Source organism: Sinocyclocheilus anshuiensis, unplaced genomic scaffold (genome assembly GCF_001515605.1).
Source record: "Sinocyclocheilus anshuiensis isolate Anshui unplaced genomic scaffold, SAMN03320099.WGS_v1.1 scaffold979, whole genome shotgun sequence".
Taxonomy (NCBI): domain Eukaryota; kingdom Metazoa; phylum Chordata; class Actinopteri; order Cypriniformes; family Cyprinidae; genus Sinocyclocheilus; species Sinocyclocheilus anshuiensis.
This window is the reverse complement of record NW_015544223.1, coordinates 1,149,662-1,171,783: the sequence shown is the minus strand read 5'-3', so window position 1 is coordinate 1,171,783 and position 22,122 is coordinate 1,149,662. Positions and strand designations below refer to the sequence as shown.

The following is a 22,122-nucleotide window of genomic DNA, read 5'->3' as shown; positions in this document are numbered from 1 at the left end:
CCGGCTTTACTGATAAGATGCGCGTTAAATATCGCATGCGATTAATCGTGCAGCCCTACTCTCTATAAAGCAGTGAATGTGATTAGCAAGAGTTTGTGTGCTCTCATTAAGATTTCTGAATGTCAAGATCCTGTAACACCATTTTTAATTTTGTATCAGACTTTTATAAAGTTTTGCTGTTTTTCATGCAATACGAATGTTAAATGTATCATTTATGTGTGGTTTGGTGTCCGTAATGTAAGTTTGGTCATGTGGTTTCCATGGAAACAGTAGTTTTTACTTTCATGAAGGTTTTTAACTTATAAATGGACATCTGTTTGAAAAAATGCATGTTGTTTTTTGTATTCTCATTGTACCACTTTTATGACACAACATCTGGTCCTGCTCAGGTCCATGGCTCAGTGGGAGAGCCCTGGTGGTTATGGGTGGAGGATCCGATCAACGACCACATCTACCACTCTGAGTACTTTCTTCTGCATAAGAAACAGGTAAATATACATGCACATCTTCTGACACGAGCAAACCCAAATGTATAAACCCTAATACCAGATCGCAGCATGAAGAACGAAACTGGAAGTGTTGCTTTGGCAACTAACTAAAAAAAAGTATAAGTAGTAAAATTAATATATGAAGAGTTCATTTGCAAAAGCCGATAACCGATAATTTATTTTTTTTTTTTTTCAGATATCACGTTGTTTTTATTGCGCATTCCAAAGTAATATCAATCAAACTGCAGTAATAATAACTTAAACAAATACAGGTAATTTACAAAATTAAAGTTCATTAAAAATATGTTTTTTTTACATATTAAAAGTTTGTTTTATAGCAAAAGCAGATAACTCCAGCAGTCGTTTTTTGGCAAAAGAATATAACTCCACATTTCATGTTTTAGAGTTTAAAAAAACGCTCGTTTAATCTTTGTAATTTCCTCAGATGACAATGTAGATGCCTGACAAATGTTGTTGTTGTGATCATAAACTGTATGGATGTGATTACACGAAATACACGGAGCTTTTCCCTCACCATTGTAACGCGCTGCTTTTGCAAGGTTCCGTGAAAACGTTTCAGCTTTTATTTTCCTTTTGCGCCCTGAAGAAGATATCACAGGTTCATCAAGTTCATCGAAATGATCCATCCTCGATCACTTTTATTTAGCTTTGACGAAACTCCTCTCAGCTAACACGTCTTTTCAAAGTGAAAGTAGCCTTGTCACCTGACCTGAATACAGCGCGCTGATTCGCTAAAATGGACTTATCGGCTTCTGTTCAAAAACAACAAGGGCGCTTATCGGCTTCTGCAGTAAAACGTGAACTCGCGATGCCTTGAAAGTGGACAAAACCAGCTTTTTTGACAAAACATGTTTAGGGTTCAGATCGCGGTATATGTGGAGAATAATGCACGGCAATCAGCTCATTTTTTTTAAAGTGGTGTTTATCGGTTTTTGCAAATAAACTATATATATATATATATATGCGATAAAATAAATTACAGCTAAATAAAAAAATGACAAAAGCATATAGCAAAATGTCTAAAACGAAAATTAAAATGAAAAACGAAAATATACAAATTAGCTAATCAATATATATATTAATAAATACTATAATAAGCATACAAATAATGCTAAATTAAAATGCAAGTATAATTTCATTTTGTAAAGCATGGAGATTAGATTAATGACGGTACATGTGGCTCTTGAATGAAGACGGCACATCACACAATGTCACACAGTGAGCCGGAAATGTGAAATGCATTGCGGTGTGCGTTTCTAATCATATATTCTCTCTGGCACTGTCAGGTTGTGAGTGGAGAGTCCCAGCAGGTGGTCTTCACTATACCCATCTTTGAGCCCATGCCTTCTCAGTATTACATCCGAGCCGTGTCTGACCGCTGGCTGGGCTCTGAAGCTGTGTGCATCATCAACTTCCAGCATCTTATCCTGCCTGAAAGACACCCGCCACACACAGGTGCACACATATTTCAAGCTGTGAACAACTTTGTCCTTCAATTACTTTGTTATTTGGGAGGAATTACTTGAAATTCTTATGAAATAGGGTTATTTTAGTTGAGATACTAATTTTTATTAATATTGTAAAATTGTTAATTTTAGTGTTGTAAAATAGTCAATTAAGTTTTAGTAGTTTGTTGTATGTTTTTGTTATTTGTATTAGTTTTTACTTAGTTTTCTTTTAAATATTTTATATGGCTTTATAGTACATCAAGTTAAATGAAAATTATGATTTTTATTTTGTATTTTCTTGTATTTTCTATATATTTCGGTTAACAGTTGTTTTATTTCAAGTAACGAAAATGCTACAGTCTAAGATTCACCATAAAGACCATTCATTCACCAGTGGTGAACTATCAAAGGCTCACGATTTTTACAACAGTAGAACTCCTTTACTATCCCAGAATTGTTTTTTTTGTTTGTTTTTTGAGTTGGCAAAATCATACAGTGTGCACCAGACTTTAGTCTATGAGATTTTTTCACAGTGCGCCAGAAGAAAGTTGCACACCCAGGTAGTGCCCCTCAATAAGTGGCACAATTTGAGATTTCAGTTGTCTGTTATGTGCTGAAGTTTATGCTTTTAAAAAATCAAGATACACTTTTAAAAATGAAATTTTTTTTTTATTGCCATCTGTGGTTCCATGAAGAATCTTTAACGTCTTTAAAAACCAAAAATGGTTCCTCCATGGCATCGCTGTGAAAACCTCTTTATTTTTTATGAGTGTGAGTAATAGTGTTGCTTGCTTTGCAAATGCCACTAATTACATCATCACCTCACCACAGTGAGAGCATTAGAATGCATGCGAGCAACAGGTAGATGTCACCTTTTTTCCTTGTGTAGGCAACCACAGTGGTCCCAAAACCATGTTTGAGTGACCGCATGTGAAATAAACTTCAGGCTTCAGACTTTATAATGGAGAAGCCATGCAAATGTTCTTTTGTAGATTACCATTCTCATATGCTTCATTCCAGAGCTCTTGGATCTTCAGCCGCTGCCTGTGACTGCATTAGGAAACCGGGAGTATGAGAGTCTATACAAGTTCACGCACTTTAATCCCATTCAGACGCAGATCTTCCATACACTCTACCACACGGACACCAACGTCCTGCTGGGGGCCCCCACCGGCTCCGGCAAAACCATCGCTGCAGAGATGGCCATCTTCAGGGTCTTCAACAAGTGCCCCACCTCCAAGGTCTGAACCTCTGCCATCTGTTGGGGTTTAGTTTTAGTTCTTATGAGATGGTTTAACCGGCATGTATCTGTGTGAGCAGGTGGTCTACATTGCTCCTCTCAAAGCTCTGGTCCGAGAGAGGATTGCGGACTGGAAGATCAGAATAGAAGAGAAACTTGGGAGAAAGTGAGAGTGTTTATAGATTCTCCGGGCAAATATGTATCTGTTATTATACCCTGACCTTTGTTTGCTCATTATCATACACTCTCTCTCTCTAGGGTGGTTGAGTTAACAGGTGACGTTACTCCAGACATGCGAGCTATCGCACAGGCTGACCTGATCGTCACCACTCCAGAGAAATGGGATGGAGTCAGCCGCAGCTGGCAGAACCGCAGCTATGTGCAGAACGTGGCTATTCTCATCATAGACGAGATCCATCTTCTAGGTAGAGGCTCTGGCAAAGTTCTTTTTTGTTCTTCGCTTGGGGTAAAACGAAGTTCAAAGTACCTGAACAGCAGTGTACTGTCAGTGAATATCCTAGTCACCTACGCTGCTGGGAGTGGTGCTTAGATTAAATATGTGACCCTGGAGCACAAAACCAGTCTTAAGTCGCTGGGGTATATTTGTAGCAATAGCCAAAAATACATTGTATGGGCCAAAAAATATGAATTTTTCTTTTATGCCAAAAATCATTAGGATATTAAGTAAAGATAATGTTCCATGAAGATATGTTGTACATTTCCTACTGTAAATATATTAAAACTTAATTTTTGATTAGTAATATGCATTGCTAAGAACTTCATTTGGACAACTTTAAAGGTGATTTTCTCAATATTTCGTTTTTTTTTTTTTTTTGCGCCCTCAGATTCCAGATTTTCAAATAGTTGTATCTCGGCCAAATACTGTCCTATCCTAACAAACCATACATCAATGGAAAGCTTATTTATTCAGATGATGTATAAATCTCAATCGGAAGATTGACCCTTATGACTGGTTGTGTGGTCCAGGGTCACATATGTGCTGCCATCCTTATGGAAACATTATTTCGTTTTCCTCTAAATAATAAAACGAACACCAATAGAATGACAGTGGTGAGAAAACAGCAGTTAAGAAAGCATTTTATCATAGCGATGTGGATATGCTTGCACCAGCGTCACAATTTGGCACTCCAGTCATTTCACTTATATTTATTTAGCACATTATACAATAGATGTTCTCAATAGAAACTCCCAATCGCACAGACTCCTATTGAAATGAATGGAATTGGAGCAAATTCCAGCAGGCATGTTCCAACATCACGTGGAAAGCTTTCCCAGAGGAGTGGAAGCCATTATACTGCATCAAAGGGTCAAACAAACCCACTGTTGTTAATGCCCATGGTTTTGAAATTAAATCTTCAACAAGCCCATGAGTCTGGAGTTCAGGTGTCCACATATGTTTGCCTATGTAGTATAGCTGCTAGCAACGTATTAATGTCAAGGACCTTGACATAAATGAATTGGACAGCTTCAATCCTTCTTGAAAACACAAGTCCTGAACCGTGTGTAGTTGGATAACAGTGATAATGCCCCTTTACTCAGGAGTGTCTGCATGCATATACACACGTGTATGGGAAGTTCTTGATTTAGTAGACTGATTTAAGAGTCTCCCTTCATCCATTAGCCTCCTTCAAGACTCTTATTTTTCAGGGATGAAATATTATTTTACATACAATTCATCAAACAAGGAGTACTGTTCTCCACAGGCCTGCATTAGTTTTATTATTTTGTCAAGACCTACAGAAATGTGTATATTCATGTAAAATAAAGCTAAGCTCACAATTCAAAAAATTGTGGTAATTGATAACACTTGCAGTGAAATTTATGTTTCTCCAGTTTCAAACAAAAGCTGAAATGACAATGCACTCTTTTATTAAAAAAAAAGCATAAATATTGTTTTAAAGTTGCACAACTTAACTTGAACTGAATGGCCTTTTTATCAGCGTTTGTGAAATGTAAAATTACATTGATCACCATTTCAAATGAATCTAGGCAGTTAAAAAAAAAATCCAACAAAGTGTATTTCAGAAGAAAAATGTTATCTAAGCAATTAAAAGGAATGGTTCAACCAAAACTGAAACTCACTCTCATCTTGTTCCACATAAATAAGTCTGTTGTTCATATTCAGAACACAAATGAAGATATTTTCATCACTTTTGTCCCTCCATTGAATGTTCACAACTGAAACTTGCATCGAAAGGTATAAAAAGTATAAAATGACATGACAAATGTAATCCTTATGAATCATGTGTAATCCTCGTCTTCTGAAGAGCCACAATTGTTTAAAAATGATTCAGTTTAGGCTTTTATTCATATATAAATATTAATCAACACATACATAGAGTACGTTATATTTGATAAACGGAAGCTCAACAGTACTTATTCAACGCACAAAACAAGCCTCGTTGGTTCTTGTGGAAGCTGGAGCATGCTTGTGTGGACCATGAGAACAAACTTCATCTTTAGCGTCAAGCAAGCACGATTGAGCTTCTGGGTGAATTATCCCTTTGAAGTTATTGGTGTGAACGGGCCTTTATTGTAGTAAATCAGGATAAGTTAAAAAGACAAATTTGAACACTGAGTTCTTATCTTCCATAATGCAGCTTTAAAGCACTATGTAGCCATCAGCTCAAAATATACGTGGTTCTTAAAGCTTTTTGACTGTGCCTGTAAGCATTAATTACTACTAATATTATGAAAAATTATATTGTCATATTTTTGTCTGACGCTGTTGTCTTCCGCAGAGCAGATTATAGCTGAATCAAATGTGTTTATAATTGTTGAATTTTGCAACACTGTTATTGAACTGAGTTGAATCAACATTGAACTGACTGAAGCTGAATAATGACACTACTATCTTCAGTAGAGCTGCTTACCGCTGAATTGAACTTGTTTTATAATTGATGAACTTTACACAGTAATTGAGAACTGAACTGATTCAACACTGAAGCTGAATTATGACTGTTTTTTTTTCATATTTGATGAAGTTTGCATCACTTATTCTGTTACTTCATTGTTTATTACTGTAAAGCTGCCTTAAAACAATCTTTATTGTACAAAGCGTTATATAAATAAAGGTGACCATTTTTACCTTTTGTTTGACTTCACAGGTGAGGACAGAGGGCCGGTTCTAGAGGTCATTGTGTCCAGAACCAACTTTATCTCATCCCACACCTCAAAACAAGTGCGAGTAGTGGGACTCTCTACCGCGCTGGCTAATGCACGGGATCTAGCCGACTGGCTGGGCATCGGACAGGTTCGAAATTCACCGCAATACACAACCTGCATCCATTAGCTCATCTCAACTTTCACGTACATATACCCTTTTAACGCCACATCAGTATCTATTACATTTGACGAAAGACTTGTGATACTCAAATCGCTTTTGGAGTCAATCCATAGACTGTTATGTTTAGGCAAATTAATGTTTTCTGGATCAGTGCTCCTACCTCTTCTCGAGTTTGATGTGATTTACATATGATTCATGGCGATTCAAATGAAGCAAAAAAAAATTGAAATCTTGGCTAATCAGGTTGGATGTAATTGATTGGTCTTGTTTCGGTGGAATCATGCTTCACTTGCACCCATAATGATTAGGGATGAAGTCAAAAGAGTAGAATAACGATATTATCTGTAACACTGTACTAACGGTGCTGTCATGTTTCCATTACAGAACATTCATGTCAGTCGTTTTGCGTATAAATGCATACGTGTGCACATATGAGCACGCAAGGGTCTATAAATAAGCAGCACCCCTCTCCCAGCGTGTAGCAGCATGTTGGCGCTGTGGCCACATCAGGACAGACAGCAGTGGTAATGTAAACGTTGTTTTACTATTGCTGAAATGTCACCCTGCTAGACAGACGGGGAAGGAAGGGCTGGGGGTCTCCATAAATCTGACGTGTGCTGTTTGGACTGAGGCGCGTCTCTAGCTGCCCAATCCATTATCCAGCCCTTTAAATATGTGCGCACACGCACCCAGGCCCGGGCCACTTGTGTGAGACCGCAGTTGTGGGACAGGGGACAATGACAGGCTGTAATTACCCCCAGATGGGCCACTCTGTCAGGCACACAGCCAGCTGGACACTCCATCTCTCGCTTTATTACTGTCTTTCTTTGCTTCTTCTCACTTTCTGACCCTGTTTTTCTTGCTCTGTTTTGAGGCCCTGTCCTTATTCATTTCTGTCTGTGTCTCTTTCAGGTGGGACTGTTTAATTTCCGGCCCTCTGTTCGCCCAGTGCCGCTGGAGGTTCACATCCAGGGCTTTCCGGGGCAGCATTATTGCCCTCGTATGGCCAGCATGAACAAACCAGTCTTCCAAGGTACAATACTACAGTAACATGCACACACATTGAAGGAAATGATCATGTAAAAATGCAAATCCTGTCCATTTTTACATGACACAAAGTTTAGTCTTACAAATGGTATTTTTTTTAATGAAAATATAAAGGACTCTTAATGTTTTTATGCAATTTTTTTATGTTAATACTGTGTTAAAATGTGGAAAAGTGACTTTTTGCAGACTGTGATGATGCATTTCCACATTTTACCACAGTATTAACATCAAAAAATAGCATAAAAGCATTGTAAGAGTCTTTTATATTTTCTTTTTTTTTTATTGATTTAATATCTCTCCTCTGACTCCTATAATCAAGCTCTTGATATTGGTTTCCTCTTTCTTAGATGTACTATAATGGATTTTATCTTTTGCTGTTGGATCAAATGAAAACGCTAAATTATGTTTGTTCTAGTTTACGACTTTCCGTTCACCATTATAAAAGTTTACCCAACTATGATCATTTCTGTTTCTGAAAACCTTAGAAATGTTTAAAGGATCCATGCTCATAAGCTTCAGCAGGAACAGCATGAACATTTTTCTTTTTTCTTGATTTGTTCATTGTTCAATTATCATCATTGTCAAATGTTATTGTTGATTTGAAATTTGCATTTAGAACACACTCTTGGCCAACAGTTATGAAGGTTTTAGGCCTTCCCATTCAAGTACAGTAGATGGGAGCTGAAATTGTATTCATATGTAATAGATGCCCCAGGGATGTTACCATGATATGGCCTCCAGGTTCAGCCAAATTACAAATTATTCTTAGTAAAAATGCTAATGTATCGACTTGCAGTTTTATTTCTTTTGTATTTTGTCTTTTGTATTGTTATTTTTTATTTAGATCGTTCATGCATTTTGATTGTTAAATTCATATTTGGATTACACTCTGTATTTCCACTGTCCTGCAGCCATCCGCACTCATTCTCCTGCCAAACCGGTCCTCATATTTGTGTCGTCGCGCCGGCAGACACGGCTCACAGCTCTGGACCTCATTGCGTTTCTGGCTACAGAAGACGACCCCAAACAGTGGCTCCACCAGGATGAGAGAGAGGTCAGAAGTCATCCTCAAAAGTGTTGTTATATGTATTAACTAATGTGTAAATACATTACTTTTTAAATTTACATCAAAAGATCTGAGTTACTTTTTCAAACAAGTAACACAATCGAGAAATCTAGACGAGAGTAAGGTGCTCAGGCGTTGTGTATTGTAGCAAAAAGGGTGTTAGCTTTCTAGTTCTGCTTTTTTGCATTGCTTTTGTTGTACACTAGAATAGAGCTTGCAAAATAAAAAAATTATATATATATATATAGCAAACCCAGCATATTGCTCTATTGGTCTGAAAGAGACGGAAAGAGTCAAAGCTAGGTGAGATAAAACTAATTTACAAACAAGAAAATTTGAGTGTAAACTAGTAAATTCAACAATACTAAAATCGGTTTTGTATCTTTAACATAAATTGACAACCACCATAATAATGCAGCTGGTAAAAGAGACAGCAATGTGAAGAATCAGTTCATCACAAGTAGCTTTTCCACAAGCTGAAGTATATACTAATATATAGAAGGCACACAGAGTCATTCACGCAAACACTAAACACCAGCATGATAGCACACACATGACACTTAAATAATGCAATAAACATTCATTAAACAACAGAAGATGAAACATAAACCCACATCTACATAACTGATAAAAAACATGACAAAACTATTAAAAAGCATGATTATTTAAACAAAATACTTTCAAATGTGGAGTGTCACGCTGGGAATTCTGGGAATATCAGTTTACAGTTTTTGTACTGTAAATTATACGTTTGTTCTTTTTTTACTTCTAAAAATTGTACAGTTAACAGCATTTTACTGTAAAATTACATGAAATGTCTGGTTAGATCTTTTACAGCTTTTCCCTGTATATAGTAAGGAAACTTACTGTTAACCTATAAACAGTTTTTTTGTTGTTTTTATTTGTACAATATTTTACAGTTAAAATTACACTCATTTTTTACAGTGCATTTAATAATCTAGGTTCATTTAAAATAATAAATAGACTATTATTCATTGTTAATTCATGTGTGTTTATAATGCATTAGCTAATATATTTATTTAGTATAGCTAATGTTAACATGTACAACCTTATTGTAACGTGTTACCTTAAGTCTAAAATGATAGGAACACATTGTGGTTGTGAAGCATTAAATTACTGCCACAGTTTTAAATAAAAATGTAATTTAAAATGGATAGTTCTGAGAAAACTGTATTGAATGCCTTTCGTTTCTGTTCAGGCATGCAGACATTTCTGATAGATGAAGTTTTGAATAGCTTTGGTGTAAAAGATCTCGTTTGCAATTTGTAACAGACTCGCATCACTGAGCGTGTGAATAGGACTTACACTTTTACTGCCTCAGTTCCTTGGCGTTGCTACTGTTACTTTCTCTCTCTTCTGTCTTATACTCATTCTTTCCCAATTCCACAATCTCAAGAAGCTCAGTATCTCTTTATCGGTGATTACAGTACGGCTCAGAGCAGATTCTAGTGCAAAAGCCTGTGTCATATCTCATTAAATTCCTCTTTCCGTTCCACTGCATGCCTTCAGATTATTTCAAGATGTGAACAAACAGCTTTTTCGGCTCGCCACCACAGATGTGTGCTAATATTTTCAAAGCGCTCGATTAGAGAGCTAGTCAGAAAAAAAGGAATGGTTTTCTCATCCCAATCACAAAGTAATTACATACAAATTGCAGCCTTACGGAGGTGATAATTTCTTTAATAGTATACGCATGATACACACATTCAAACGGTACAGAGAGCAGAAATACATCTTTAATGTGTTTGCTTGAACACATACACACGTTTGTGTCAGCAAACTGCCTTCTAATCTGTCGTGCAGCCAAAAGTTTTGGAATTGAACAGCCCTGATAAGCAATGTGCACTGCTGCACAGCCAGAACAATTATTAAAGAATAATTTGTGTGTGTGTGTGTGTGTGTGTGTGTGTATGTATATATACATATATATATGTATATATACATACACACACACACACACACACACACACACACAAATTATTCTTTAATAATTGTTCTGGCTGTGCAGCAGTGCACATTGCTTATCAGGGCTGTTCAATTCCAAAACTTTTGGAAATTATTTGGAATCTGGGTTTTGGAAATTATGATTTATGTTTTCAGTTCTTATTCCAAAAAAAATTTTTTTTTTCAATTGTGTCTCTACAAATACTGGAAATAAAAAAAGATCATTGTTTCTAAATTAAAAATTCCATGTTTTTACTACATTTTGTATAAATAAATAACACATTTAAATTAATTTGGTAGTGTCAAATACAATAATAAACAGTCAGATTTAGAAAAGAAATTAAGCAAGACAATAAACATGTAACCATAACTATGCAAATAACAGTCAAGTTACTACAGCGCTATTGCTAGAAATGTAGACAGTGTTTTATGATAACATGATAAAGAGCATAAATATTATATTGTGTAATATGTATATATGTTATTAGTTTCCCAAACTAACAAGGTTAAGGCTGCTTCACACAGAACATGGTTTTGCATTCCACTGTACTGAAGTTAAACTTTTAAGAATGTCTCTCAGAGCTTTACCGATTTTAATAGTTTCTCTATTAGAAGAGAGTTCCTGGAGTGGAATCAATTTCAACCTTTGGAATTGACTCTCGATTCCCAATACCTCAGAATTAAAGAATCAGTTTATGTAGAATTGATTCTATAGTGGATTCTGTATTTGGTATGGGTCACAATTTTCAAATATTCGATTAGTTGATTTAATTATAGAATATCGAATAGGTTGTGCGATTGTCAAAAAATAAAAATTCCCCATGTCTTCGGTGGTGACGCGTTCATGTAACTAGAGGGTGGAGCTGCAAATAACACACCTAAAAGCCGTCAAAGACAACAAAAGAGCACATTGTCTCGTGCAGCACAGCAAAAATAGACTCGGTGCGGAAACGATCGCTGCACTGCTGCTGGAACGCACTGCCGGACAGCAACCGCTTGCAGTGTGAACGCTCTAAATCCGTTAACAAAATCCGTTGAAGACAGGAGCGCAATCTGTTCACAATTAGTCCTGCCGCAGAGAACACGCCAACTCCGTTTGCACAATGTGCATGCGTTGCGTATTTTTTCTGCGCCTGCGTCTCATGAAAATGCATATAAATAGTACGCCAAATAAAAACGCGTGGTATTGATACGCAAAAATGGGCTTTGGCGTGTATATGCTACGCACGTGTTTGGCGTGCATATGATGCGCAGTTTTCGTGTGCATATGATACGAAATTTATTGGCGTGCATATGAAATGCAGTTTTCGCATACATATGATTCACATCTACTCCACAAATCGGGTTGGTAGCCTATTCATGTGTGCGTGCGTGCGGGGGAGGGTTGCGATTTTCTAATAATAATCTAATAATTCTTAGCGACCATCGGATGTTATTTTTGCTTGAAATGCCCATCCCTATTCTGTATGCAACTATGTATGACCGAATCTCTCAGTCTGATTCTTAAAGGGATAGTTCACCCAAAAATGGTATTTTCTTGTGTGAGCTGTTCCTTTTATGAATGCGGATTTGTGTAAAACTGCTTTGACTGTTTGAATTGTTGCGCAGCAGGCATTTATGAGGCAGATACTGATGTTAGTGGCCTATCTTTCTATTACACAGACTGCGTGTAAAGGCATGCAGCCCCATAAAGCGTGTTAATGCCTGTCTTTTATGAGCCTACCCTGTTAAAGACCCAATAAAAGACATTACACATGTAACATTCAGAGAATAGGGAAGGCTGCCGTTTATACTTCTATATAGTAGAGATAGAATTCAAGTCTGGTTTAAAAGAGTTCATCCGATTAAAATTCTCTCATCATTTATTTGCCCTCATTATTATTATTCATTACTTTTTACAAACTCAAGGTCGCTTTACAAGTTACAAATATACTACTGTCAAAACCTTGGGGTAAATTATTTATTTTTGTTTTTTATTAATTTTCTACTTTTATTTAGCAGCAGTACATTAAGTTGATCACAAGTGACAGTAAAGACATTTATGTTATCAATGTTACAAAGTATGTTTATTTCAAATAAAAGCTGAACTTTCTATTCATTAAAGAACCCTGGAAAAAAAGTATCACAGTTTGTACACAAATATTAATATTATAAGCATCACAGCTGTTTTTCAACATTGAAAATAATAAATTTTTCCAGAGCACCAAATCAGCATATTAAAATTATTTCCGGAGAATTATGTGATGCTGAAGATTGGAGTAATGACTGCTTTGCATCACAGGAATAAATTACATTTTAAAATATTTTCAAATAGAAAAACACTATTTTAATAATAATAATAATATTTCACAGTATTACTGTTTTTACTTTATTTTTGACCAAATAAATAGTGATGTCTTTAAAGAGCATTTCTTACGGGCTTTTCACAAAAAGATATTTTTAAGAACTTTCAAAAAAAAAAAAAAAAGCTATCAATGTCTTAAGAAAACTTGGAATATAGTGTAACACATTTATACTATTTTCATAGTACTTCTCTTTTTTTTTTACTATGAACTGCTATTTTGTAAAAAAAAAGAGCATGATTAAGATTCTTCAAAATGTATCTTTTTTTATTCCATTAAAAAGATAATTTTAAAAAACTGCATACAGGTTTGAAACAACATGAGGGCGAGTAAATAATGACAGCATTTTTATTTTTACATGGCACTGCAGCAGTGAGGTTCAGGCGCGTGAGCTCCATGTGCTGATAGCTCCAGCGTCCTGGCTGTGTGTTCCAGTGATATACGGGGCGTCCCGCTGGTTCACTGCTCTGAAGCGTGTAACGACCCGAAACCCTGCTGTTTGAGTGACAGCCGGCTGCCGTTAGCTGTCCATCTCACATCTAACAGCACTTCCCTCTATTTGTTTCCACTGTTGCCCATCCTAACATGTCCATCCCTTTTCACAAAAAGATATTTTTAAAAAATTTAAAAAAAAAAAAAAAAAGCTATCAATGTCTTAAGAAAACTTGGAATATAGTGTAACACATTTATACTATTTTCATAGTACTTCTCTTTTTTTTTTACTATGAACTGCTATTTTGTAAAAAAAAAGAGCATGATTAAGATTCTTCAAAATGTATCTTTTTTTATTCCATTAAAAAGATAATTTTAAAAAACTGCATACAGGTTTGAAACAACATGAGGGCGAGTAAATAATGACAGCATTTTTATTTTTACATGGCACTGCAGCAGTGAGGTTCAGGCGCGTGAGCTCCATGTGCTGATAGCTCCAGCGTCCTGGCTGTGTGTTCCAGTGATATACGGGGCGTCCCGCTGGTTCACTGCTCTGAAGCGTGTAACGACCCGAAACCCTGCTGTTTGAGTGACAGCCGGCTGCCGTTAGCTGTCCATCTCACATCTAACAGCACTTCCCTCTATTTGTTTCCACTGTTGCCCATCCTAACATGTCCATCCCTGTTGTTTCTATTTTTTCTTTTCTTTTTTTATGAAGAAAGTGCATAGCGTCTGCCAGGGTTTCTAATGTCTGTGTGTCTTGTTAGATGAACGATATCATCGGCACTATAAGAGAGTCAAACCTGAAGCTGACCCTGGCGTTTGGGATCGGGATGCATCACGCGGGACTTCACGAGCGAGACAGGAAGACAGTGGAAGAGCTCTTTGTCAACTGTAAGATCCAGGTGAGACCTGCTGTTAGGTGATGTGTGATTCACCAGCAGATCAACCTTTTCCACGCTGATCCCCAAAGCATTTTGAAAGAAACTGAATATATGAACTATTTTTGGGTAAATAGCTGTCAGCTGAGAGATTGTAAAAGAATCATAAATATACTCATGGAGAACTTTTGTTGGCATTTTTGAGTGATGAGAGATGAATTGATTTATTCAAATCCAAATGAAATGTTCTTCTTAATGCAGCTCGCTGTTCTCGTGGGTTTATGTCTTCAGAGGCCTGGCTGTAAAATGTTGATATAATGCAAATGTGATATTTCACATATCAGTATGATAGCGATTTAGCATGTGAAGCACATCTGAAGTACAGAGACACTCCACGGATAGAAGAAGTCTCTTATGCTCATGCATTTATTTGATCAAATATTGCGAATTGCGGTTTACAATAACTGTTTTCTATTTGAATATATTTAAAATGTAATTTATTCCTGTGAGGCAAAGCTGAAATTGTAGCATCATTACTTCAGTCTTCAGTGTCACATAATCCTTCAGAAGTCATTCTGAAAAACAGGAATCACAAAAAAAACAGGAATCAGGAGTTTTGAAAAACAGGAATCATGATCTGGCCTGTGATATGATTATTAAACTTCAGAAGGCTCTGATGGACTGACCTGTTGCAAGAAGGAAAGAATAAAACAATATTTAACACACTGACACAGCACATAGATTTTACTAGAGTTGGCACATTAATCTGTTCATTGCCTGTCTTTAAACATATTGTATATATTACAAATTAGCAAAATACCACATTTGTCAACCTCTAATTCATATGTATTGATATATTAGTGCATAAACAAATTTCAATTTATATGTACGGTATATATTAAGTAAAACATGTCTTGTGTATTCCAATAATTTTCGAATTGTATTTCTTTTTAATTACGTAAAAAAATCGTATGGGTTTGTTCTGTGTGGTTATACAGTATTAATTTGCATAGTATCATACAGTATTTTATTTGTTCAGGGTCTGAAAAGGTCTTAAAAGTCTTTAATTTATTATACAAAAAATAATAAAAGTATTAATTCCTTAAGAAAAGAAAGAAATCTTACTGACCCCAAACTTTTGAACTATAGTGTGTTTTTGGCCATGAAAACTTTCCTTTAAAATCTTCAGTGCCGTCACAGAAATAGGTCTGATTTCTTACAGTAACTGAGGGGCCGTTTACACGACAACGTTTTCATCCAAAAACGGGAAACTTTTTATGCGTTTTGACTGTTCGTTTACACGACAACAGCGTTTTGGGGACTGAAAACGCATATATTATAACGTATACACCCAATACGGGAATCTTTGAAAACGGTGACGTCATGTTCGTGCATAGTACGTGTTAGGTATGTAGACATGCGCAGTACATGTTGATTTTAAAGGCAAGCGTGAACAAACGTACACAGCAATGGCGGTCGTACATGGTACTGTTGTTGCTGCTCAAGAGTTTGCTAATGCTTCTTCAGCAAAGTGTGGCTTTACTTCACCAATATTACAACCAACAGCAGAGACGCATCATATACAACATATAATCTTCACTTCCCTACAGGTACTGTTTGCTAACAAGGTGACAGCGCCAACTACTGGCCTAGCATACGTAATACAGCGTTTTTGGCCGTTTTTGCGGATATGTGTAAACGCGAATCGTTTTGAAAACTTTGTCTTGTATACGTAAAACTTTTTAAAAATGCAAGGGAAAAACTTTTCCATTTTTGACTACATCGTTGTCGTGTAAACGTAGCCTAATTCAGTGGTGTTTTCTGGTACTACATAAGATAAGATATATGAATTATATGAGATAGATTGTAAAACAGCTACAACCCTACAAACAAAATAAGGTGAAATAACATTGAGATAAGATTTGACCCTACATATTCCTTTGACTTCTCGCTAAGGTGTTAATTGCAACCAGCACACTAGCGTGGGGCGTCAACTTCCCTGCTCACCTGGTGATCGTGAAGGGCACAGAATACTATGACGGAAAGACCCGCCGCTACGTGGATTACCCCATAACAGGTAACATCTGTTTTTATATGTGTGTGTTTGTGTTTTCGCTGACTGTCCAATTTCATTGATCTCTATCATTTCCATTCCAGATGTTCTTCAGATGATGGGTCGAGCAGGGCGACCGCAGTTTGATGACCAGGGCAAGGCTGTTATCCTTGTGCACGACATCAAGAAGGACTTCTATAAGAAGTTCTTGTACGAGCCGTTCCCTGTGGAGTCTAGGTGTGTACAAAGCAATAAATCTCCCTGTTTCGTGTTAGTACTCTAAGTGACTGTGTGATAATGACAGAAGTGGTGTCTTTCCTGTGTATCTTCAGTCTTCTGAGCGTGCTCTCCGACCACTTGAATGCAGAAATCGCAGCAGGCACAGTCACCTCAAAACAAGACGCCATGGATTACATCACCTGGACGTACTTCTTCCGCAGGCTGGTCATGAACCCAAGGTACTGCATGTCGTGCATCACTCACAACATTCACTGTCTCATCCCGGGTGAAGATCCTAGTTTTGAGTCTCATCAGTGATGTCATATGGCTAGGATACTTAGTTGTAGTGGTCAACTGATACATAGAAAGCAGGATGGCCATCATTGCTAAGATTAGAGATGGACATGTCCCATTTGGCACACATGGTGTTCATGAAGATAGTTTTTGCTTTCATGAAGATTTAGACTGCATTAGGTATCATAAATTAACAATGAACAATATGGACTTTTATTAATCTAGCTGTCATAAATCATTGCATGCTGTCCCAGCAATAACCAATTAGACCTCAAGGAACCATACAAAACGGCAGCATAAATCTGAAAAAAAGTGGTTATTATTATTTATTTATTTTAAATCTACCATCATCTAGATTAAATATAATATACAATCATTATTTTTTATCATTGCTGTCACTTACAAGTACTCTGGTAGATTATGTATTTTTAATGGTTGCACTTTATTTTTACGGTGTCCTTGTTACAGTGTAATTATACATTTAAGTACTGAGTAATAATAGTTAACTACTTGTACTTACTATATGATAAGTGTTGGGTATAGGGTTAGTTGCATTTAATTATGCATAATTTATAGTGCTGTCAAATCGATTAATCACGATTAATCGCATCCAAAATAAAAGTTTGTTTTTACATAATAAATGTGTGTGAACTGTGTATATTTATATGTATATAAAAATATACACAATTGCATATTTAAAAAATATATGTAATATTATATTCATAATTATAGATGATTTGTAAATATGCATATAAATATACATAGTACACAGTACACACACATATTATGTAAACACAGACTTTTATTTTGGATGCAATTAATCGCAATTAATTTATTTGACAGCACTAATAATTTATTGTTAAATGTAAGGTGTAACAAGGACACGGTAAAATAAAGTGTTTAATCTGTGTCACTTTATTACTTTGGCTATAAAAAGCTTTTTTTTTTTTTTTTTTTTAAGAAAACCATTAGCACATGCACATAATGTATGTGTTTTGCTATCTAGAGGTTGCAGTATATGGCTCTTCAGATGAACAAATAGAAAATAGTCTGGCTCAATAACTTAAATAAACAATGTAAATTCAAGGAAATTTAGAATTATGTTTTATTAATTGGCCTAGTGGGAAATCCAAGCTGTTGGGTGAAACCGCAGTGACTAAACTGCAGCAAAAGACAGAAAAACATCTTCAACTGCTTTCACATGGCTCATTACTTACTGTGTTTCCATGGCAACGTCATCGCTGGACACAGTGGCCACAGTCCAGCCCCGACAGTTTACACCTCCATCACAAAACAAGGGCTAAAAGATCACACACACACACACACACACACACCAGCCTCGCAGGGTCATATAGGGCAGCACAGACATCTGCGATGAATAGAAGAAGATGATTCCAGAACATTCCACTGACATTTGCACGCCTGTCAGGCCACATTAAACATAAAGACCTGTCTGTGCCCTCTCCCTTACTGCAAACACCCACAACCCAAAAACACACGCTGATTCCTCAGCTACTCTAATGACTAAGGTAATCAAACTCTTTATATGTGCCATATTCTACACTTTTTCATTTATATTTTTCCCCCTGAAGTCCACTTATAATTTTAGCCAACAGTCATGATTGCGTTTTTCATGTCTATTTTTACACCCTTCTCTCTTACCTTACAATTAAACAAATTGTTTTTGCAACCGTACCTTTAAGATTATGTAAATTATATGCCAATTACTGCCAGCCTTGTTGCTAAATAGTGAACCAGGTGTTTGTGTAAATGTGGGCAGTTATATGCTAATTGATGTGATGTCATCATCACACAGGAGTTTGTTTGGTTGGTCTGTTTTTAGTACTTTAGCAAGAAAGTTTAGTTAAATCATGTGATTTCACTGTGTTTCTTGTATTTTCGATCCCTATTCAGAGTGTCTGCTGGTCTTTAAAAGTCTTAATTTCACTTTTCCACAAATTAAGATCTTAAAAGGTCTTAAATTCAAGAACGTCTTAAAGTCAAACTCATGGCATTAGATGTTGCTTGCATTGCAAAAAATGATTATCATCTTCAGTTTTGTTGTTTTCCATCACAAATATCGAAGGATCCTTAAATTAGAGATGCAAAATGAAGAAATAAACTCTTATTTTCTGAGAAATTAAACAAGTTTTAGTGAGTTTATGCTTAAAACAAGAACAAATATCTGTAAATGTGGTAGGAAACGTAGTTTTCCCTTTGAATTAAAGGGTTAGTTCATCCAAAAATAAAAAATGAGGCTGTGTTTTACTCACCCCCGAGGCATCCTAGGTGTATTAAAAATATAGACAAATATATTTATCAATGACATGTATGAGAAGTAACAATTACAATAAATAACTTAGCAAAATTGCTAAAGATGGAGTGTAATTATGACAAAATATTCAAAATATGCAGATTACCATATACAGTATCATTCCAAAGTTGGGGGTCAGTATTATATTTTATTATACATATTTTTAAAGAAATTAATTAATTGTTCTGCAATTAAATATATCAGAAGTGATAGTAAAGACTTTTACATTGTTACAAAAAATATATATATATTCAGTTTCAGATAAATGCTGGGGTTTTTTTTTTTTTCAAAATGTATCACGGTTTCTACAAAAATGTTAAGAAGTGCAACTGTTTTCAACATTGGTGATAATAAGAGTGTTTCTTGAGCAGCAAATCAGCATATTAGAATGATTTCTGGAGGATCTTGTGACACTGAAGACTGGAATAATGATGCTGAAATCACAGGAATAAATTAATTAGAAGAATCTTGCTAAACTTTTGAACAGTAGTGTATGAGAGACAAAAATTAAAGTGATTGCGCCGGCGCCGCATGCGCGCACACAGTTAAGCATTGCTACCTTGACAATGCAGCCTGTTCATTATCATAATAAAATACAGTCAGTCAAACATATGGAAAAATGTAGTAAAAAATTATGTAGTAAAAAATATGTAGTAAAATCTGTGCCGTTAAGTGTTATCACAGTACCGCCATGATGTTATGCAAAATATTTAGTTTTATGTGGATATTGGAACGCAAGTGAAGTACATAATAAATAATAATTTGCCATTCAAATACATCGTGAATAAAGAAACATTTGATTTTGTGTGGAATGAGAGACCCAACGTTGGTTTCAGTTTCGTTTTAGCCTAAATGAATTAGTTTTGGCTTGTCGTTTATATTGCTATAGCTTCTTATATTTTTAATTCTTGTTCTTTTGTAAATACTGTTAATTGAAAGGATTTGTTGTGGAGTGAGTGCAACTAAAATAGCCTAGCTATGTTTACAGTGTTTATTATAATGTTTTAAACATTTTGCGTCGGCATTAGGCCTATTTCTGAATTAAATCATAAAATGCGACTTATACGCGACTTATGTTTTTTTCCCCCTAAAAAACACTTTTTTTTTTTTATACGCATAGCGTATTTTAACCATGCAGCAAACCTTTTTAAATATTTTGATAAATTACTGAAAGAATAAATAATTAAATGGCTTTTTAAACCGTTTAACTGATTGTATTAATCGGTCAAAATTCTTACGGGCGGTTAACCGTAAAATTAAACCGTAAAACGGTTCAAATTAACATCCCTAATTAAATTTTTCTTTTTTTTTTAATAATATTTATTCATCGTTCATTTATGGCAATGAATGACCTTCTTTATCCAGCCTATTGTGTTTTCTATGACTAGTCTCACCATTTTAACTATAAGCTTACAATGAGGCTGTGGTCTGATGATTAATATAATTTACAAGACTCTTTTACCAATACTCGCTTTTCACTTTTATTTCATCTGCAGTATGCATAATTGTCTGTTTTTGATAATGATGTTGTTTAATGACAAACCATATTTTGCAGGAAAAAAATATTGTATTGGATTGAATTTAATTGGATTTTCTACTTGCTAATGCAGTAACTGCTCTACATATAATCTATGGTGTGTAGCACCTACGGCTCTGCATATCCTTTAAGGGTGGAACCTGCAGCCCTGTGGTTTGTCTGAACAGTCAGTTCTTTTCTTAGCTAACTCCCAAAGGTTTGTTTAAGACCAGCTGTTGAACTGTGGAATAATAATGCGATGCTATGAAAAATTCAGAAAGAGTCTGTAGACCTGTGGACTTTTAGTCAAAGACATGTCCTTTCTCACACTGACACACACACATCAGGCCTCCTGACAGGCAGTTACCTTCATGACACCTCTCTCCACCTGTTGACTGGTTGGAGATTTCCACATTGTGCAAGCTTGTACCAGCCAAAACTGGCTCTGTAAATTATCCTTCCGGACACAAAGCACTAAAGAATAGATGTGTGTGTGTGTGTGCATGGACATCTGATCATTATTTACATGGACATCTTTATTTACGTCACCATGATTTGTTTTTGCAAATTATTAACACACACAGATCATGTTCTTAATACTTCATTGCTTGAGTGCTAAAAAATGAGCAGTTTCTTTTTTTCTTGCTCACAGCAGGAGAAATGTTTGCCGTCACTCAGAGTTAATGAAGTGCATAGTTGTGTGTGGATCTCATGTGGTGGCTCTTAGAGCTTTGCGGAGCATGGAAGTGATTTTAACTCTCCAGCAAACCTGGGAATGATTTACAGCGTAGCATTGCTTTTCTGGAGGTGTGGTGGTGTTGTGTTTTTGTATATACACCTACCAGTGCACGTATCACTAACAGTATAAAATAGGGATGCACGATATTATCGGACTGATATCGGAATCGGCCGATAATGGCTTTAAATGTACATATCGGCATCGGCCCGATATGAAAAATGATGTCAATATGTCTTGCCGATAAGAGGAATACGTTAACTCACATGTGCTCAGGATGAGCTAGTGATTAGATCACGTAAACAGTGTGACTCATTCTTGAAGCAAAGTTTTGTCTGAATGATGATTAGATTGACTATTTTGGATCGCTGCATTTAATCTGTGAAAGCACGTACAGAATGACGTGTTCGGTGTGTGAAAGAGTAAACAGTAATAGCACATGCAGTGGCAGCAGTGAAAGCCTCCCCATGTCCTAATGCCCGCTCAGTAAGGAGTTGTAATCTGTAGCAGTTGTAATGGGGCGCTGTTTGCTTACTTCTAATTAAATTAAACATAAAATAGCCTACACAAATAACATTTAGGCTGTTTTTCTTATTAAATAATGCAGTAATTGATGTCATAAAATAATGAGTATGTTTTGATTTAAAGGTCATGAACAACGGCTCTGTGTAGTTAATGCTGCTCAATGTGAAAGCACGCAGGTGATGGAGATTTACCGCTGATTACAGACCGGCTTTACTGATAAGATGCGCG

At 36.0% G+C, this 22,122-nt stretch overlaps 1 protein-coding gene across 1 annotated transcript in view; it reads left to right on the top strand.

Annotated features, from left to right (window-relative positions):
• ascc3 (activating signal cointegrator 1 complex subunit 3) overlaps positions 1-22,122 on the top strand; it is a gene marked incomplete at its 5' end in the record, with an annotated part of 88,994 nt that overhangs the window by 49,718 nt on the left and 17,154 nt on the right. Inside the window, 12 exons of the mRNA XM_016497978.1 lie at positions 390-488; positions 1,796-1,964; positions 2,978-3,198; positions 3,278-3,363; positions 3,456-3,622; positions 6,326-6,471; positions 7,417-7,537; positions 8,463-8,605; positions 14,124-14,261; positions 16,194-16,314; positions 16,395-16,527; positions 16,623-16,748. Of these exons, the coding sequence (XP_016353464.1) occupies positions 390-488; positions 1,796-1,964; positions 2,978-3,198; positions 3,278-3,363; positions 3,456-3,622; positions 6,326-6,471; positions 7,417-7,537; positions 8,463-8,605; positions 14,124-14,261; positions 16,194-16,314; positions 16,395-16,527; positions 16,623-16,748 (1,670 nt within the window). The remainder of the gene's footprint in view (positions 1-389; positions 489-1,795; positions 1,965-2,977; positions 3,199-3,277; positions 3,364-3,455; positions 3,623-6,325; positions 6,472-7,416; positions 7,538-8,462; positions 8,606-14,123; positions 14,262-16,193; positions 16,315-16,394; positions 16,528-16,622; positions 16,749-22,122) is intronic.